This window comes from Pangasianodon hypophthalmus, chromosome 19, assembly GCF_027358585.1.
Source record: "Pangasianodon hypophthalmus isolate fPanHyp1 chromosome 19, fPanHyp1.pri, whole genome shotgun sequence".
NCBI lineage: Eukaryota > Metazoa > Chordata > Actinopteri > Siluriformes > Pangasiidae > Pangasianodon > Pangasianodon hypophthalmus.
This window is the reverse complement of record NC_069728.1, coordinates 19,049,417-19,070,248: the sequence shown is the minus strand read 5'-3', so window position 1 is coordinate 19,070,248 and position 20,832 is coordinate 19,049,417. Positions and strand designations below refer to the sequence as shown.

Here is a 20,832-nt window from a genome sequence, read left to right as displayed (position 1 = left end):
GAAAGTTCCAGAAAGCCCAGTGACTCCTTTTATTATATTTATTTTCACTTAAATAGAACGCTATGGAAAGAAACGCTCTCTATCACACACAAATACACTCCGATCATGAAATCCATAAATAACCGTTAAACACTATTGTTTTCTAGCTTTTGTTTGTATGTTAAATTGACTGCAAACTGGATTTTAGTATTTTAGTATCATAAACTTCTGAAACATCAAGTCAAAATTGTTAATAAGAATAATAATTGTTAAATTAATAATAATAATAATAATAATAAACTTGTGTGAAGTAAAACATCAGAAATTAAGGAATAAAAGGTACTAAAAAGTTAAAGTAAGCAAATAATAATAATTAAATAAATAATATCAGTGATGGAAAATAATATAATATAAACTTTAAACCTATTAAAAAAATAATATAAACTATCTTTCAAAATCTAATAAAAAGTGTGTAAAAATAGAATAAAATTACAGTTATTAAAAATAAATGTGTCAGTAAAATTAAGGTAAATAATAAAAGCTAGTTTCAGGCTAAAGGGAAAAATGTTTTTATCTGTTTTATAAATTTTTGTTTTGTTTTGTTTTGTTTTGTTTTGTTTTGTTTTGGTGATAGATGGAGTCTGATGGCGTGTTCCACTCTAAGTTTAATACTGAGGTCTTACTGTATATAACTTTTAAAACTATCAATCCATATCAAGGAAATACACTAGTGTTAACTTTAGCTCAGAAATCAGAGGTTTCCAGGATCATACGTAAATAAATAAAAATAGGTTTATGTTCTTATTTTTTATAAATAATATGACTATAATTTTTATTTCTATTCTTATATTTATATAAGAAAATTAAACACCTTTAATTGAAAATGACATTTATTTAAAAATAATACTAGCAACACAGTTATTACACAATATTAACCCAGAGGCTGATGAAATACAAACACTTAGAGAAAATTCAGCCTAATATTCAGTTTTTCACACGCTTCGTTTATTCATCACAGTACAATTGACCTCTGACCTCTGTTCAAGTGTTTAATGAATACAAAAAAGTGTCGTGCATTTTGTTTTCCACATAAACGTACAGTGTGAGTGCTTTTTGTTGTTCACTGTTCGAGGCACAGAAAGGTCAGGCCTGATGACGGTGACCTTTAACCCTAGTGTTATTTATTTCTTCATTATTATGTAGAAAGCCTTTTATTCTCATGAAAGTGAACATAATTCCAGTTATGCAAAGTGACAAGCAAGACGTTTATGGACTTTCACTTCTGGTATGAACCTATATCTCTGCTGAAAAGTCAAATAAAAATAAAAAATAAAAATAAAAAAGACCATTACAATCTTTAATGGTTTCCATTAGAACTCAATATGGCCTTCGTTCGTGTTTAGGTGATTATCATTCGAATAAAATTAGATCCATCGGGAACCATTAGGAACAATACATTCCTTTACAGAGCACACATTAAAATCCATTAGAAACCAGTAGATATCACTGATCTTTCAGCAGGAATGACAGGTTTTTCATAAAGCACCAGTTTTTTACACATTCTATAGACAAAATCAGGCACTAGACGAACATAATAACACTGACGTACCAAACAAAAACGCAGAGTCTGTAGAGATCATTTCAAAAGTCTGATTTATAAATCAAACATCTTTCTTCCGTTCATCAGTTCTGAAGTCCAATTTATTTTTTTCTGATTCATCACTACCTGGCTTTGTTAGTGACGCAACACTTTAAGTGCTTTTAGTCTAAAAATTGCAAATATCTCTAAGGCACTGAATTCAACTGCATCGTAATCGTGTGTTTGTTTCTTTTTTTCTTAATTAATACACAATAAGCTTTAGTTACTATGCCTACATTTCATCTGATTGTTGTCCAAATAGTATGTCCAAATCCGCTCACTGCTACACATTAATAAAATGACTTTCTATTTATTTAGAAAATACTACCACAGAGAAGCGTGGTGTTAATCCATCATCTGTGCTTTGCTGTAATGGTTTACTTTCATTAATCTACTGAAGAAAACGCAACGCCTGGCTCTTCAGTCCAACAGATCTGCAAACCCCGAGGAGGAATAACAGCTAGTCTCGGTGAAGGAGGTGCAAAAAAACTAAATAATAACACAGTATTACAGAGGTTTCGATATAATCCCTTTACAAGCTGCTTGTCTAATGTTGCTCACGGTAAGTGTGAAATGTCTGGTGTTTGCAAACACTTTCGAATTATCACTGATTTAAAAAAGTGTTCGATTTGACACGTCATTGTAGACCTATTTCATCTTCAGAATTGTCAGAATTCTTTTCCTTTTCCTTCAGATCGAAATTTGGAAGGAATTTTTTGGACAAAATTTCATAAATATAGTTAACTGACTAACGTTAACTATATATTTGTCTAATGTTAGCTAAGTCGAACATACGTTAATACATTTTATTTCGCATTACTGAACTGAAAACGTCCTGGATTTACCGTGCCAGAAAGCGAGGACGCCGCGTCAGGAAAATCGAGTCAAGACGAGAGCACCAACTAAAACTTTACTAATGTCAGATGAGGGAAAAGGGGCGGGGTTTCTGGAGAGTTCAAAACACCTACACAACTGTCAGTCATTCACGATTCATATATCGATTTTTCTTAGGGAAGGTCTGAGTCCAGCGCCGATCAGTTTAATCTACAAACCACAATGTAAAATCCACATCAACACTAAACCCATCAACACAAGAGAACAGAAACACACTGACGGAGCTTATAAAAGACAGGACAGGACATGAAGTCTGAGGTCAAACATTTTCCATCCTCCTGCATTACAGTAACGTTTTAAACACACCTCTGTAAACTTCCTGTTTTCCCTTAATCCTTTAACTGGAGAATTTCCTCATAAAGCTAGTATTTAATGTAGTATTTCTTGTGTTATGTTGTATTCTGTGGCCCAGTTTCTAAGAAGGAATACTTTTATAATGACACTCATAAACACGTTCTTAAATTATCCTGAGAGAAGTTCTATCAGATTAGCTCATGTTAGCTAGCTGCTTACCATTAGCAGAGGAAATTATAAACTTTTACGAATATGACTTAAAAATCCTGTCACTGCACTATCAGTGAAGATTATGAATTTTTATTAATCTTTTTAGTCAGGTCATGTGATGTACGCTACTCAGTTAGCAGTAAAGATTAAGAATATCACTTAAGGATTCTCTCAGTAATCCTGTCAGGTTAGCTCATGGTGGCTAATTTGCTAGCATTAGTAGTGAAGACTATGAATATTACTATATTAGCCCAGTGAAGGAAATTGAAAATCCTGTCAGATTAGAATGTTAGCTAGTTGACTAGCATTAATAGTGGAGATTATTAGTGTTCATGAATGTTATTTTTAACTAGCTGTTTAACTAGCTAAATAGCTGTCATTCTTTAGCAGTGGAAATTATAAACATTTATGAATCTGACATTAAACACCTATTCAAAATCCATTCACTGCATTATCAGTGAAGATCATAAATGTTTTTCATCTTTTTTAAATGTTAGCTACCTGCTACTGTGTTAGCAGTAAAGATTATGAATATCACTTAAAGATCCTGTAAGAAATCCTGTCAGGTTAGCTCATCTTAGCTAGATGACTAGCAGTGAAGATTATGAATATTATTTAGAAATCCACTCATGCTAGCTAGCATTAACAATGGAAATTGTTTAACATTTATAAATATAAATAAAAATTCTGTAAGAAATCCTGTCAGGTTGTCTTATTTTAGCTATCTGGCTAGCGTTAGCAGTGAAGATTATGAAAATTATTTAAAAATCCTGTCAGAAACTTCATCAGGTCACCTCATATTAGCTAGCTGGCTATGACTTACAGTATAAACATTTATTAATATAAATCTAATGTAAAAATCCTGTCATGTGTGTGCTAGCTAGCTAAAGATAGCAGGAAGATTATGAACACAAATCAGGTCAGATATTCAAAATTTGCAGTAGAAGATTTTGATTTTAGTTGGATTTTGAATGAAGTTGTTAATGAATATAAATAGCAGTAAAACACACAATTTAAAAATATTAAGATCCTATGTACAAATCCATCTATATATCAATCTACCTTCTAGTTAACAAGCTAGCTCAGTAATTAGAATGCTAGCTGGCTAACTGACTAATTAGCAAGACTCTCCATAGACAAGAAAAATTACTTGTGGATTGTAGTTGTTACGTAATTAATTCAGGAGTGGAAATTTACAAGGGTGTGTTAAAAATGCAATGGAATGCAGGAAACATGTCCGATATGTTACTGAAGGTGTCATTCTACCGCCACGGCGTCTACGCTCTCATGAGAGACTTCTGAGTCCAGCGAGTAGCACGAGCTGCCATTATCCTGGGCAACTTCCTCGATTTCCGACGTTCCCTCGCTGGGATGGATCAGCGGTCCACTGAATCGCCCGTAACGATGTTGGCGCAGTGGTTTGCCCACGTGGGCGAACATGTGCTCCTGCAGCTGGCTCTTCTGTGAAAAGCGCAAGTTGCAGACTGCGCATGCCATCTTTCTTTTCCGTGTAAAGCCTGCAGGTGGACTTCCAGTGCCTGCCGTACCTCGCCTTATCTCTGACGCCAACTCATCTGCTAGTGCGTGGCACTGTCGCTCTTCCGCTGGCCCTTTAATGTCCCCCCTGCTGTCTTCGGAAGGTCCTTCCATGAGGGCGCATGCCGCGTGGGTGAAAAGATGTTCCTGTAGTCCCTCAGGAGAGAGGCATCGTTCTCCACACTGAGGACACAGCAGCGCCAGAGGGCCGTCCTTAAAACCACCAGCCTGGCATGGGCTCCCCTGGGTCGAAGGCAGAGATGCAGGCGCTCGTGGTTCCTCACCCTCATCCGGCTCCTCCTCTTCCTGCTTGATCCGTGCCAAGATGTCACACTCGTCCCCTGACGTGATGGCGCGCAGACTGAGGGACTGGCGCTCCGATGTGTGCCCTTCAATCCCTGCTAAAGCTGGCAGCGGACGGCCACGCGAGCCACATCGCCTGTCCTCGGGTTCTCGTGCCCCGCTAGCTTTCATGCCTGTCGACTCTTTAGTGCCCAGCTGGGAAGAGATCTGGATGCCGTACAGGTTGGATATGCGGATGGAGTCTGAGGAGGTGTCAGTTCCACCGTCGGTTGCTTTGCGGCACAGCTGGTACGCATGGAGGAACTTGATCCCGTCCTGTAACCGACCCTGATCCACAGGCTGCTTGGGGCCGTTGCCTGTGTACATGATGTGCAACAGGTAGCTGAAGACATCGGGCTGGATGTCAGTGGGCTGGATCTTAATACACTCACTAGACGTAGGGGAACAAGTGGAGGATACAATTTAGCAGGTCAAACGGTCATTTCTATCTTTATAGTGCATACTTAAACAGCTGACCTGTGCTATTTATCTACAAGGCAAATGAAGTATGTCATGTTCCACGGGCAGTCGTGGCCCAAGTCCAAAACCAAGAATTGTTTTAGCTATGAATTCAAAACTAGCACAAAACTTTACATTTACGAATACATTGTTTAAAACTGACGAATCTATTGTATCTGTTCACACAATTGAAATTTAATTGAAATGTCCTATTTGGATATTTGCTTCATTTGTACTAATTGTATTCTAATTGATATTATTTCACAATATTTGAAAATATTTTCATGATGCACAATAAATATATATTGTATGAATGTATGTTCTACATTCTAGTTAACAAAAAATTAAATTAACAATAAGAAGGAGAAAAAAATTAAGAACAAAATATATATTTAACAGCAAATCCAACTGAGTTGGTGAGTGTTGTGAAAAAACTGAAGATACCTGCGATACCCCGGAAAAGCTTATTGTCCTATATCGTCACATAGCCCAGTCCTTCTTAATGTTAATGTTAATGTTAATTAATGTTATTTGCATCTCTTATTAATTAATATGTCATACTGACTCTTGATATTGGTACAGAATGCTGAGAAATATAACCTGACTGTAAAGTGTAAACTCCTCGGTGCTGAAGATGTCAGAAAACTCAAAGTTACAGCTTTACTTCTGACTGTTACAAAGCAATGACACTAGAGACTCCTTCCATAAATGTGAAATAAACATCTCCTTACTGAAAATTGCACCATATCGATGATTACACATGTTTTTTAAATCATTAATGTGGAGCGTCCTCCGTACAAGTCCCTGTGAATGAGCTGTTGCTATAGAAACGATAACGTATCAGAACGAGCGCATTAATATAAACCTGTGATTTGCAGCTGCACTACTATCAGAGCCGCTGTTATAGAAAATTAATCGACACCTTCTGACCAATCAGAATCCAGCATTCATCAGCACTATACAGCAATATAGTAATAATTAATAACTGATTGGGTCATGTATTTTTTTAATCCCATTCATTAGACTTTTTTTTTATTACTTTTTTGTCATGAAAGTCGGTTAACCTGGACTGATGGATGAAGATCATCTTGAAGTAGTTGGAGAAGGCAGCCAGCACTGCTCGATGGGCCTTGAAGTACACGTTGCCAATGGCAACCGTGCAGTCACACAGGAAACCAAACTCCCTTTGGACATTGAGCTGCTGCAGGAGGAAAAGGCTGTGGCCGGACACGTCCATGATGCCCCCTCTTAAGCTAACACACACACACACACACACACACAAGGAGGTGTGAGGGAGCATATCCATTCCATATATGGAGAATGAAACTGAATCGAGGACACAACGTATAACTTTTGCCACCAGGGTCCGGTTACATAGCATTAGCCTTGAAAGTGGACATTATTGATGGTGACTAGTCATAGATACGAGCAACCAGTTAATCTAATTCTTTTCTAACCACCTAATTAGTTAGTAATCAAGTTAGTACTTGAAGTTTGCCAACTGATTGTCTTTGACATGAAAAATCATGTATAATTTATTTTCTTTACTTAAAAATACACATGCCATTGTCGCTTATCTACCTCAAAGGGTGAATATGAGACAATACGAGTTTGAAACCAAGTGTGCCAATACTTTTTAGTGAATGAGAGAATGTTGAGTGAAAAGTTTCATCAGACGACGTTGACATACAACAACAAAAACGACAAAAAAGCGAAGTGTCACTCCTGTTCTGTAGCTAGGCAGTTAGATGTTGTGCAGTGACTCGATACGTGACTGTTTTTGAACAGAAAGTCATTTGGGTCACTTTTTCCTGGGCACGGTTGCGTTGAATCCGGAGACTATTCCAGAAACACTGGGTGTGAAGCGGGAATATACTCTGAATACCCCATTCTAATGCCTATCCCCAGTCTATTGCAACGCACCATGCACACACACATTCACACACTCCTGCACAGATAGTGGTAATTCACTGTAGCCAATCCACATACTGGCATGCTTTTGGGAGCTGGGAGAAAACCAGAGAACCCGGAGGAAACCCACACGGACACACGGAGAACATGTGAAATGTTGATTACATATACACATAGACAGTATCTCAAGCTCGAGATCGAACCAGGAACCCTGGAGCTGTGAGTTTTCCCAGGATAGCCTCCCCTGACCAGGATGAAGCAGCTAATCAATTATTATTATTATTATTATTATTATTATTATTATTATACTACAGTCAAGGAGATTTAAGAAGAAAGCACAGCAGGCGACCTCTATTGGTGAACACTTTATTATTTATTTATTTATTTATTTATATATTTTTTTTTTGCACATTTTTGGGAAAACCTATAGCCCAGATGTTTACATCTGGATGGGATTGTATCAACCACCATGGTGCATACAACTGACCTGACACATCAGTGCCGTCTGTTAACAGATGCACAAATAACAATAATAATAATAATAATAAAAAAAAAAATGATGTTATTTCTCCTATTTATTTCTCCTTTTCCTGTTTGGAGTCCAGTACCTTGAAATCCTGCTTCAAACACGCATTTATTGTTTGACGTGATGAAGTGTTTAATACAGCTGGGGGCAGAAAAAAAAAAATCTCAGCATTGCATAACAACACTTTTGGAAATGGCGCGAGCCCATTACGTGAAATAGGTGCACCGTGTAATGAAATAATGCATGAAGAGAAAGCAGTTTATGCATGTGTTCAAGGCAGCACTGCATTCATTTTCATTCATGGCTCTGTCTACAGAAATGAATGACAAAAACCCGAGCTCCTTTTTCATGCATTTTCGCAAATAAAGCATGCACGTGCGTGAAAACGTTGCTGGGAGTAAAGAAAAGGCGTCCTTACCGCCTATCACCGTGCAATCTGCTTTTTTTTTCCGTGTTATTTTCCTGCAGGGGAAAAAAAAAATTCTCTTGACGGTCCTTCCTGAGCGACTGACGTCTTGGTCACGTGACCCTAATGTGCCCATACGAAATGCTGTGCAAAAATGAAACGCATTTATTTCTGAAGGTTTTGTGGGGAAGCAAAAAAATACATGCCATTTCACAGACCTGAAAAAAGTATAAAGTATATATTCAGAACAATTTCAGCAAAATGTATGAATTTTCAGTATGATTTCTGGGAAATGTATGAATATTAAAGAAGAGTTTTGGAAAACTATGAATATTCATAAGAAGTTTGGGGAAAAGTATAACTATTCAGAATAAGTTTCTTTTGTCATTACAAGAAACACATCTCTTTATTACACAACAGCATGTCATTATTTCAAAAAACATGTTGTTACAAGAAAATATGTCATTCAGAATCACCTTTATTGCCAAGTACCATGGGTGTGTTGATGTACTGTTGCTTTGCTACAAGAAAACATGTCGCTGTTACAAGAAAACGTTGTTATTACAAGAAAAACATGCCGTTTTTACAAGAAAACATGTCGCTGTTACCAGAAAACACGTCACAGGCCCTTAAACCTCAACTGCTCAGTTGTATAAATGAGATCATTGTAAGTTGCTCTGGATAAAGCCTTCTGCCAAATGCCATAAATGTAAAGCTGTTACGTAAATGTAAATGAAAACATGCCGTTGTTACAAGAAAGCATTTTGTATTCTCGTTGCTACAAGACAATATGATATTACAAGAAAACATGTTGTTGTTACAAGATAACATCACTGTTACAAGAAAACATCGTTATTACAAAAAACAAATGTCGCTGTTACAAGAAAACGTCTTGTATTCTCGTTGCTACAAGACAATATGATATTACAAGAAAACATGCCGTTGTTACAAGATAACGTCGTTGTAACAAGAAAACATCACCGTTACAAGAACACATCGTTATTAAAAAAAAAATGTCGCTGTTACAAGAAAACGTCGTTATTACAAGAAAAACATGCCGTTGTTACAAGAAAACGTCTTGTATTCTCGTTGCTACAAGACAACGTGTCACTATTACAAGACAATATGTTGTTGTTAGAAGAAAACATCATTGTTACAAGAAAACATCGTTATTACAAGAAAAACATGTCATTCTTACAAGAAAACATCAGAAATACTAGACACCATGTCGTGGGCAGAGTGCTCACTGCCCCATTTAGCTTCACAGAGTTATTATTGCTGCAACTAGTGCTCAAAATGTTAACTGCACCAAGCGCTAATAGAGGCCCAATGGGGCAGGAATCACGCTGCCCCATGCTCACTGTATGAACATTATGTTTATGAGTGGGGGATGGGCAGTAGACGGTACAAGCAATGATATATTACGTCTCGCACACTGTGACAACAGCGAAAGGAAACACGCCTGCTGTACCGGACACAACGCTAGTTATCGAAATGAACACTGGCACCATTTTAGTCCGTTGTTGTCAGTCTCTGATTATAACGATGTGATTAGCAAGTTTAATCTACACTGTTAGCTAGCTAGCTATGTAACTAGCTACTTTGTTCATGTGCATCAACTACTTATAAAATTATAATGTCCGATATCAGTGAAGCCGTGATCGAAAAATGCGTGTATCTGAAAGATCGAAGGGTGTAGTATTTTCTTTAGAAATGAGGGAAATTAAAGAGTGAGGTGGTGTGAAGTCGCAGACGTACCGTTTGACTTTTTATGTTTTTACTTTCTTTTGTTGAAAATTGGTGTACATCTATAGTCAGTATAGTATACTTAGTTTGTTCAAGTTCGTCATGTCAGATCTCAACCGCCTGTTACGAAGTTACTCTAACAATTCACTCGACAGTGGCCTGAAGCGTAAGTGTGACAGCTTCTCGACTTCGCTTTGTTTGAGGATATGTCGTTAATGTTGCCTTGCAACACCAAAATCCATGATCCATGCTTCTACCTGTAGTGTAGTGTCTTCCCTAATTAATGCTTTAATGCAGCCTTTCACGTGGTTTAACCTTTTATGATATTTAAAAAAAATGAGCAAGAAAACAGAACAAGTCTGGAAAACATGTTTAGAGTAAAAACAAACACAAAATACAACTGACAGCAAAGTTTATTAGTTTATTTTAAGCATGCATAGATTTGATTTAATGCCTACATTTGAAAACAAACAAACAAACAAGATGCAACTGACAGCAAAGTTTATTAGTTTATTGTAGGCATGCATACATTTGAAAACAAACAAACAAACAAGATGCAACTGACAGCAAAGTTTATTGGTTCCTTTTAAGCAAAGTTTATTAGTTTCTTATAAGCATGCATACATTTCAAAACAAACAAACAAATAAACATGATGCAACTGACAGCAAAGTTTATTAGTTTATTATAAGCATGCATACATTTCAAAACAAAACAAACAAACAAACAAGATGCAACTGACAGCAAAGTTTATTAGTTTCTTATAAGCATGCATACATTTCAAAACAAACAAGATGCAACTGACAGCAAAGTTTATTAGTTTATTTCAAGCATGCATACATTTCAAAACAAACAAACAAACAACAAGATGCAACTGACAGCAAAGTTTATTAGTTTATTGTAGGCATGCATACATTTGAAAACAAACAAATAAACACGATGCAACTGACAGCAAAGTTTATTAGTTCATTTCAAGCATGCATACATTTGATTTACTCCTGAAATGTCTGACTAAAGCGTGCACATGGTTGCCCTTTTGTTCCAGCATGAGTGCATGAGTAAATAACGCTGGAGTGTGCAGGAGAAGGCGTCTCAGCGCTTCCCTCCCACAGGCGTGCATGTATTTTCATGTTCATGTATGGTTGCATGGTCACTGCAGTTGTTTCTGCATGCATGGCCGCGGTAGGTAGGTAGGTAGGGCGGGCTGCTGCGCATTTGCGTGAGCGGGGCCGGATTTAGATTTAGGGCGGGTTGCATTTGCGTGAGCGAGGCCGGATCTCGCGCAGGCAGCCTCAGTGCGGTGATCCGACTCGCGAGCGCGGCTGTGCGGAAGTCTTTTCATCCCTGCTGGGCTCTGAGTCCTGATTAGCTCTCCTCCTCCTCACAACTTTCCGCTCGGACTCGAGTCCAAAAATAAGACTAAAAAAGCGATTAGAATTCGCCTGTGAGTTCCTGTTCGCCTCTGGAGCGTCCGTTAACCGTCGGTGAGTATCTTTTCACTCGGTTTCTTTTTGTTTTTTTCTGCGCTAATCGCTCAGATGCTAGCTTTGCTAATCAGAAAGGATCTCTGCGTACGTGCGGGAAGAAGCTGTTGCGGGACAGAACCGTCGACGAAAACCTCACATCACAGCTTCTCTGTTCGCTCTCTCCCTCTCTCTTTTTTGTTATTTTAACCCTTTAACGTTAGTTAAACCCGTTATTACACCGCAGGCGCGAGCTGCTTTAGAGAATATAGCGGGCGAACGCGAATAGTTTGTGTTTTACTTTTGGTGCGGTGTGATTGACAGCCTCGACGCCCGCACGAGCCTGTTCACAGGAAACCAGCCAATCAGAGCTCGAGGGGGGCGGGACTTAATGGCTCAGCGCTAGCAAAACAAAGGGAAAGTACAGTAGGCGCGTGAGGTTCATACCAGTCTAACTGCAAAACCATGAAAAACAAAATGTCTACCTTTTTTTTTTTTTTAAAAAGTGTTTTACCTGTTGTAACAGAGCATACAGTATATCTACATCCTGTACTGCATAATGCTGCCCTAAAGAGTGCTTAAAATTCATAAAACTACACAGGCTGTGTCACATAGCATGTCACATGGAGCCTGTACCACGTGCAAAGTGCTGAATGCTGAAACCATGTTGAATTCTCAATTCATTTGCATTTCTGCCATCAGCAGCACAACGAGATTTCACTTACAGGAAAACATCCACCCTTGCATATTAATCTTTAGAACAAACATATGATTTTCAGGATTTATTTTGTAATGAAACTGAGTGGACTTCATTCTTTCATCGACATGTTGGCTTATTTTCACTTTAATGGTTAATGGTTTCCTACATTACCCACAATCCCGTTCGCCTACCTGCTGATACAGGTGTGTTTGTATTACTGTGCGTTCAAGTGCTCCTGGGAAGTTCGTATTAACGAGTTGGGAAGTCGTGATTACGACGTCAGGTGTGTTCAGGTCACTTTAGTCGGAGCAAGATGGCGGTGAACCTTCGCTTAATTACCTGCAAAAAATACAGCAAGGTTTTTTTAACGCTACTTCTAGAAAATGAAGAACAAAGAATGCACATCAGGCGTGTTTTGCGTTTTTATGATTTTAATCAATTTATGAAGCCGCTGTAAACTATTGTTAAAGATTATATCATAATTGTACAATGCTGTCGTATTTTGTGCAAGTAGTTTATTGTAAATAAAAAAACTCTGGAAAAGACATCTCACTGCTAAATACCCGTTCAGTTTCAACAAATTTAACATCAATGACAGACGTTGCATCCGCTGATTCCACCGTGTTTTCTTAATGACACGCTTCCAACTTGGAAAATCGGGTTCCGTCTCATAATTACGACGTTATGGTGGCGTTCCTGTGCGTTCACCTCGTAAATACGATCTTTCCAACATGACTTGAACGCACCATTATTTCTGAGTCTAACTGATGCTTGTAACTCGGTATTTCTGAACTCTGACTAGGAAAAATCCAAAGAAAACACGCCGCTCATCAGGAAAGTCAGGAAGGTCTCGTCAACCCGGAGTGACGTCATGTCAACAGTCAATACAATATCACTCCACTACTTTAAATAAGTTTATAATAGTGTTTAGGTAAAGCAACATAGGCACAATAGTTGGTAAAATATAACACTAGAAAAACAGGTCACTGTTTCAAGAAAGTAAATACATCATAAACTCCTGATCGCTAATGCGTCCATGTTTTGTAGCTCGAATATGATGCAATTCCGGGTCAGGACTTCCAAGTTCAGTAGAATGCAGCATTAGTCTTCACTTCATCTCTACCTAAAGAGAGTGATGCAGCGGCGCTTTAGTACTTTAGTCTGTATAGCTGTCTCACCACCTCTTCTGTACACTCTGCTCAAACAGATTCAAACTCAGACTCTGCTTCCAAAGCTTCAACGTTCATGATATTACCGCCGTCGACACCATCGCCATCATCATCTCGTAGCTCGCTAACTAGCAGAGCCGAATCTCTGCCGCAACACCGTCATATAACGCGTCTCCACTACTTCTGCGTTGGATTTCTCATTAATATGACGTTGAACATTGCTGAAAGATGTGGAGTGAGAAAGGAAGATTTTCCTTTTTTTTTTTTTTTTCTTGGAGGTAACAGCTAATCCTGATCATTATATCACTTATGTTTGAGATTGTTGATTGCTGATTTTTTTTTTCTCCCATTTAATGCCATTTATAACCACACTAGCAGTAATGTCTCCCGGTGATGTCATAACGATACCCAGCCATTAATTCTCACAGGAATAACGTAAATACAGAACCAACCACCAATTTAGCACCAGGATCACTAAACACATCACACATATATTTTTAATATATACATATTTAATGTTTCCTCTGAGTTTTCCTTCAACTTTGACAGTAGCACTTATTAGTCAGGTGTAGAACGATACACATTTTTAAGCAATATGATAACAATTTCATACACATTTTTCTACACTTGTTGCCCATTTTTCCAAGTTCACCTGCTATATCAGTTCCTCTGTAGGTGTACAGTTACTGTCTGTAGCCCCCTCTACCCCATCTATGGATCAGTGGAGAGGGACCAGCGATGAGCAGATATTACATTTTATATCACCACATTACTTACGTTTGTGTAATATAACAGTTTCTCATTTCTACATGATATTGCACTGCTACAGTGTCTAGCGACATTGCCAAACTTTTACCGTTTTGCGTAATAGCTCTGCTAGTCTACTATTATTTATTACTCAAAACTTCACCAAAGAGCAGTCTGTTTCTGTTCAGCAATACCGTAGATCAGACAATCAACACATGAATCTGTAATGACTTGAGTGGGTATTTTTCACTCTCTGATATTATCTGACACCTCCTGGAAGCCCCGCCCCTTCCTCCATCTCACATGCTCTTGGCTGACGTCTTTGCTTTCTGCATTCACAGTAAATCAGAGGTGTCCAAACTTTTTTCAAACGAGGCCAGATTAGACCACATTAAAATTCCTTAATTACCACAGCAGTCTCTTGACAAATAAGGGATTTTTTTATGGCTCACAATGAAAAAGTATCCGTGTCTCCAGTTCTTTTGAAATCACTCCTTCTCATTGTTACCTTTGCACTTTTTGTCTGTAGCCATGACTTAATACCATTCTGTAAATTGATCTGCAGGTGTAATCAGAGGGGAAAAAAAGCCTTTTCGCAGTTTAGCTAACTGTGTCAACACAGTCTGCTGCCACTGTCAGGTGAAAGGAAAAACTACAACGATTAACATCTGTCCACGGGCCACATTTGGCCCTGGGATGGACTTTGGATGCCCCTGCAGTAAATAGAGAATGTTTAGAGTTTGATAAAGTGAAATAAAATCTATCAGTGTGTGTTTGACTTAGTTAACATTAGACAAGTATATACTTAACATCAGTTTATTAGGGATACCTTTATTCCAGCCAAAAAAGGATTTTTTAAAAATGGCACTTTCGCTTTTCAGCCAAAAGAGAAAGATTTTGACCTAAAAGATTAAATAGGCCTACAGTGAAGTGGCAAATCTGATGCTTTGCACATAAGGTTAATAATAATAAAAAGAATGATATTAGAAAGCGATTAAATCAAATACTTCTTTTTTTTATTTTCCCTCATTTTCTCCCTAAATTGGTCTTTGCCATTTCCTCCTCACCTGCCTGCAGTCTCTCGCCATATAACAACTTCAAACCGGAGAAGGGCCGGAGAAGGGTGAAAGGCTAACATATGGTTCTTCTGAGACACGTGAAACCAACCAAATGCATCTTTTTGAACTGCTGCTCATGCTGCGTCACAGAGCGGCGTAACACTCAGAGGAAAGCGCTATCTACCCTCTTCCACATACATGAACTTACAGAAGCTCAAGATTGGCTAGTGTTGCTTTGATTGACAGGGGAGAGAGAGTAAGCCCCTCCCACCCAGAGAGCAAGGCCAATTGCTCACTTAAAAATCCATGATAGCAGCTGCTGGCAAGTGTTTCCCAACTGCACAGCTGGTAATATTATTACACCCTTCCCTATTCTCCTTAAACCTGAAATGGTGGAAATGCTCATTTTCCTGTTTTTCTTTTTTCTTTTTTGGCAAAATTAACATTGGTTCTATTTGATTTAATTGTTTATCATGACTTTTTAAAATGGTAAAAGCAGGGAAAAATCAACACTGCACAAACTTAGTATTTAGTAATTTTTTTAAAAATAATACAAATAATTAATTAAGATGGAAAATAAATATAGTTGCTGCCCTCGTCTTTTTGTCATGCTGCTCAGGAGCCTGAATATTGCACAATTTTGACCAAACAATGTTTAACTTGTATACGAATCTGTAACAAACCCATTATAACCCCCGGTCCTGCTTAGTCAAGAAGAACTCAAACTCTCCTGAGACATAAGACCTTTAAAAGTGGCTATTTATACACTGTTATTTGGCAGTAATTATGTTTCCACAGGAATACATATTAATTTGAGCAAATCAAGAGACTTCAGAGACCCATAGCAGCTGAGAACTTTCATTATTAAATACTTATTCCAAGCAGTTTTGCTTCCTGTTTCCTGCTGGTAATCTCCCTGAAGCAAACTGATATCTGTTCCCATGCTGAATAAGGCTGAATAAGCTTTTGAATTCTGCTTAAGCACTTGTCTTTCTTTCTCAGTCCTTTACAGGGTGATGGCAAGACCAAGCCACAGTGAGCATGTCCTGCAGCAGCTCAACAACCAGCGGGAATGGGGCTTCCTATGCGACTGCTGCATTGCCATCGGTGACATTTACTTCAGGGCCCACAAGGCTGTGCTGGCAGCCTGCAGCTCCTACTTCAGGATGATGTTCATCCGAGACCAACAGGGCACAGCGCGTCTTGATCTCAGCAACATGCAGATCAGCGCCGAGTGCTTCGACCTCATCCTGCAGCTCATGTACCTCGGCCGCATCGTCGTGGGACATTACGAGTTCGAAGAACTGAAGTCGTCCATGGCTTATCTCCAGATGTACTACATCCCCGACTCGTTGGAGGATCTCCGAGACATCCGTGCGTCCAATCTTACTCCCTCTTCTTCGGCTTCCTCATCATCATCCAGTTCCTCATCTTCCTCCAGCGTGGTAGGAGGAAAGATGATGTTTGGCGTTCGCATGTTTGAGCAGCAGAGGCCGAGCCCTGCTAAAAGTGACCATGTGCCTAAAATTTCAAACCCAGCTACTCAGCAAAACATTAATATATCTACTGTAAGGCCCGTTGAGGATGTGATTGTTCCACTTCCTCCAGTGCACACGGAGAATCTTGTAGAACAACCGTGTGATCTGAGAAAGAGAACCTCGGGCCGAAGCGCCACCTTGAAAGAGCGTCCCCGGTTTGGTCGCACTTACACGTGCGACGACTGTGGGTTTGTCTTCAGTTGTGAGAAGCTTCTCATTGAACACATCCTCACATGCACCAACCGCAAGGCATACCAAACCCCAAGAGTCAGCAAAGCGGCCGACAGTGACTCCAGCAAAGGTGAGAGCTCGGCTTCTGAAGGAACCGGAGAGCAGAGAGCGGTTTGTAAAGGTGAGGAAGACTGGCCCGACCACAAGTCTGACACTGAAACTGTCATCAGATCCATTGCCACTGGGATGGACAACGATTCAGCTTCCAACATAAAGATCAAAGTAGAGCAGGAAGAAGACTCGGATACTGAGATGGAAAACATAAAGGTGGTCCAGGTTAGCAACCATAGTGTGGGAAGCTGCAAAGTACGCCGAAGAACATTCAGAACCAATCTTGGAGATAACATAAGATTTGACAGCGAAGAAGAAGCTGGAGTTTCTGCCATAGATGATGGTGCTCTGGAAGGCCACAGTAAGGGTCTGGAAGCGAAGGTTTGCCGGATTAAAGAGGAAAAGCAGGATGGAGATTGCACTCCGTGCGAACTGTGTGGCGCCTTGCTAACCGAGGAGGATCAATCTGCTCATTACATCTCCAGCCACATGGGACACATATGTGCCTGTGGAAGGTGTGGTCAGGTTCTGATTAAAGGCAGGCAGCTGCAGGAGCATGCCGAGCGCTGCGGGGAACCCCAGTGCACTGAAACCGATTCCCCAGGTGAAGAGAGCCCTTTACCGGAAGATACACAGGCCATGGAGGAAGGCTTGATCGAAGGTGCTGACTTGGGCTTCCGTTGTCCTCTTTGTGGCTTGATCTTCGAGACAGAAAGCCTGGCAGTGGAGCACACGCTGGCCTGTCCTGAGCAGGACTCCTTCCGGCCTGCCACGATGGAAGACGAGCCGGACCACCGGCGCAAGCACTTCTGCGCCATCTGCGGCAAAGGGTTCTACCAGCGGTGCCACCTGCGTGAGCACTACACCGTGCACACCAAGGAGAAACAGTTCACCTGCCAGACCTGCGGAAAGCGGTTTCTACGCGAGCGCCAGCTCCGGCTGCACACCGACATGCACAAGGGGATGGCGCGCTACGTGTGCCCCGTGTGCGATCAAGGCACCTTCCTGAAGCACGATCACGTGCGCCACATGATTTCTCACCTGTCGGCCGGAGAGACCATCTGCCAGGTGTGCTTCCAGATCTTTCCCAGCAGCGAGCACCTGGAGAAGCACATGGACGTTCACCTGTACATCTGTGGCGTGTGCGGTGAGAAGTTTCGCCTTCGCAAAGACATGCGAAGCCACTACAACCTAAAGCACACCAAGAGGCAGTAAACGGGGAAGAGGGTATCATATGATTTGTTGTTTTTTTTTTTTCCCCCTTTTTAAATTTTTAAAGCCATTATTTGTGATAAATGTGAGAAATCTATGCACTTAGACACCAAATAACCTATGAAACTGCACTTTTAATGGTATGCATAATCCAGGTGTTGTTGGATTCAGTGCCTCTAGCTTTAGGCACACTTTATTCATTAAATCTCATTTCATCTTACTCTACGTGTAACATTTAATAACTCACCAGTTTCAAACAGAAATTTCCTTTACGTTCTAGACAAGATTAACTGGTCCATAGTCATTTGATGATCAGTTCTCCTGCCCGTCTTACAGAAGTTAAGTATTAAGCCGGCTTTACACTGTACAATTTTTGGCCAGGTGCGTTGCTGTTGTGTAAATCGTAAAAAAGTCCAAATGTGAGGATTTAGTGCCATTACCACCATGGATGACCAACGACAACGTTCTGTCAGTGTCAGAAACTTCTGGTTAAAATCTCAGTCGCTGCTACGATGTTTGTCTAAAATCCACCAACTGGAGGACAGCGTAGGATGACGCCGATGTAGACAGTTACATTCTTTATTCATACCTCATTCTTCATTCGTAAGCTCACTTGTTTGTGTTTATGCGAGTCCGTTTTCTGCAAGAGCAAATCTACGGATCTCGCTGAGTGATGATCTAAGCAGTACGTCAATCGTTAGAGGATCTTCATCGTAAACACATTATCACACAATCTCTTATAGAATTCGGATAAAATCGTTGATTTTGTACAGTGTGAAAATTTCTAATCTTATTACACCACTGAAATCGTACAGTATAAAACCAGCTTTAGCAGGACTTTTTTTGGTGCTCTGTTTTTTTATTTTCTGTGATCTGTTACTTTTTATTATTATTATTATTATTATTTTATTATTATGAATATTTTGATTGGTAGTACATCTGGCAAAATCTTTTCAGGTGTACTTCTTTATAGACCATATTCTTTAAGCCTCTAAGTCTCAAAAGCTGTTTAGCATTAAGGTATACTGTACATTTCCTTTTTTTTATAAACAACAGAACACTAAAATATTGCATTTAATACAGTCTTAAAACACTCTTGAACTGACTCATCTCGCTAGTTTGGTTTATTTTTCACCAGTCTCGTTTGTCTTACCCTTAATCTGGGGTTTAATGTATAAACTATGCAAACTCAAGCTTATTATAAATGAATTTCTTCAATCAAAATACATTGTGCGTGCTGTGTCAAGTCATTAAACATTAGCCACGGTTGATTTTTTACTACACATCTTTATTTATTTTAAATGAGCCCCACTGAAATTCAGACTAGCTTTGTGTAAGAGTGTTCAGAGATTCACATTTTATAATTAATGTTTAAGAAAATCAAGCATTTTTTATTAACTTCTTATTCTGACAAATTCTGAGTAAATTATTAAATGTATTAAATGAAAATTTTTCATTTTTTAAATATTCAAAAAAAAAAAAAATCTGTTGAAATTAACAGTTCGTAAAATTCCTTACAACAAAATACAGTTTAAGCATCCGAGGTCGGGAAAGGTGCTTGAGCCTGGACCGAATTTACAAACAATAAATGTGTGTTAATACGTTTCAATGTTACAAATTCAACTGTATAAATTTCATTGTTAAGAATTCAGTGCCTTTTAAATGTATTTTTTTTTTTCTTAAAAAAAAATCAACTCTTCATATAAGCTGGGCTTTGAATATGATTTTTTATTAAGTAAGATACTATAAATAAATATTATTAAATACTATCTTGATGAAAAATATCATGTGAGGTGATTATAAATTCTTCATACCGACACAGTGCTGTTGAAATCTGGACTCTGATTGGTCAGAAGGTGTTGAAGTTCATTAGCATTATGCAATGTAACTATACATGCAGAAAAAGTACACGTCTTTCTTTTAAGAAATGGAAAAAATTGTTGAGAAATTGCTGTGGTGTACGAGGAGTAAAGCATTTAGGGGCGTGTTGTTATAGAAAGATGATCAGCTATGCATTGTTGATAATTTTCCTAGAGCTGCATGACATGCAGGGTGTTATTCCTGATATAGAAGAAGAAGAAAAAAACTTTATTGCTAACTGATTAGCTCCTAGCGTTGGTGATATCCGGAGGTGGAAACATCCACTGTTATATTTTATCACTCTACTTACCATAAGTATCATTTTATACCCGAGTTTCATTGAAAATTAATATTTTTACAAAATGACATTTTTATTCAGATTTTTGAGGTACTGCATACGAAACTTAAAAAAAAACTATTTATATGCTTACAAATTAGTTTAATAATTAGTTTAATTAGTATAATAAAAAAAGGGTGATGTCAAGAAAAAAACTCATGAATTTAAACAAACGAGGACTGTGTTGTTTGTCTCACGTAACACGTTACGTAACACATCTGAAGGATGAACTTCAGCTGCCTTTCTGTACAAAACAAGATCTAAAAGTGTTCAATCGAGACACTTTGTCGATTGCGTTAAATCTAGAAAGGCAATAAATGAGTATTTTGTTATAAATCTTTTATTTAGTACACGTGCACAGACCTGGAGAAGTGTGGAATTCACAGGAACACATTCCCAGATTTTTCAAAAGATACTGAAATTCAGGAAATGTTAAAAATGGAAAAGTACTGACATGTGAAATACGTCGTCTTTAGACATTTCCTTATCATCAGGTTTTGCGCTTTTGCTTTTCATGACCATAAAA

At 38.8% G+C, this 20,832-nt stretch overlaps 2 protein-coding genes across 3 annotated transcripts; one reads left to right on the top strand and one right to left on the bottom strand.

The window, feature by feature from the left end:
- Nucleotides 1–851: 851 nt before the first annotated feature.
- Nucleotides 852–11,022, bottom strand: zbtb25 (zinc finger and BTB domain containing 25). Of its 2 annotated transcripts, none has more exons than XM_053242232.1 (4): nucleotides 8,673–11,022; nucleotides 8,209–8,340; nucleotides 6,418–6,606; nucleotides 852–5,285 (listed from the first exon to the last, which is right to left on the bottom strand). In XM_053242232.1, exons 3-4 carry the CDS (start codon nucleotides 6,588–6,590, stop codon nucleotides 4,274–4,276), a joined length of 1,185 nt encoding a protein of 394 aa, XP_053098207.1. In that variant the 5' UTR covers nucleotides 6,591–6,606; nucleotides 8,209–8,340; nucleotides 8,673–11,022; the 3' UTR covers nucleotides 852–4,273. The 2 variants fall into 2 exon arrangements, with proteins under 2 accessions (XP_053098207.1, XP_053098208.1); XM_053242233.1 differs by having other exon boundaries at nucleotides 8,209–8,252.
- Nucleotides 11,023–11,051: 29 nt separating this feature from the next.
- zbtb1 (zinc finger and BTB domain containing 1) lies at nucleotides 11,052–19,815 on the top strand. The gene is made up of 2 exons (XM_026948150.3): nucleotides 11,052–11,424; nucleotides 16,080–19,815. The coding sequence occupies exon 2, from the start codon at nucleotides 16,094–16,096 to the stop codon at nucleotides 18,110–18,112; it is 2,019 nt and encodes a 672-aa protein (XP_026803951.1). The 5' UTR covers nucleotides 11,052–11,424; nucleotides 16,080–16,093; the 3' UTR covers nucleotides 18,113–19,815.
- Nucleotides 19,816–20,832: the final 1,017 nt, after the last annotated feature.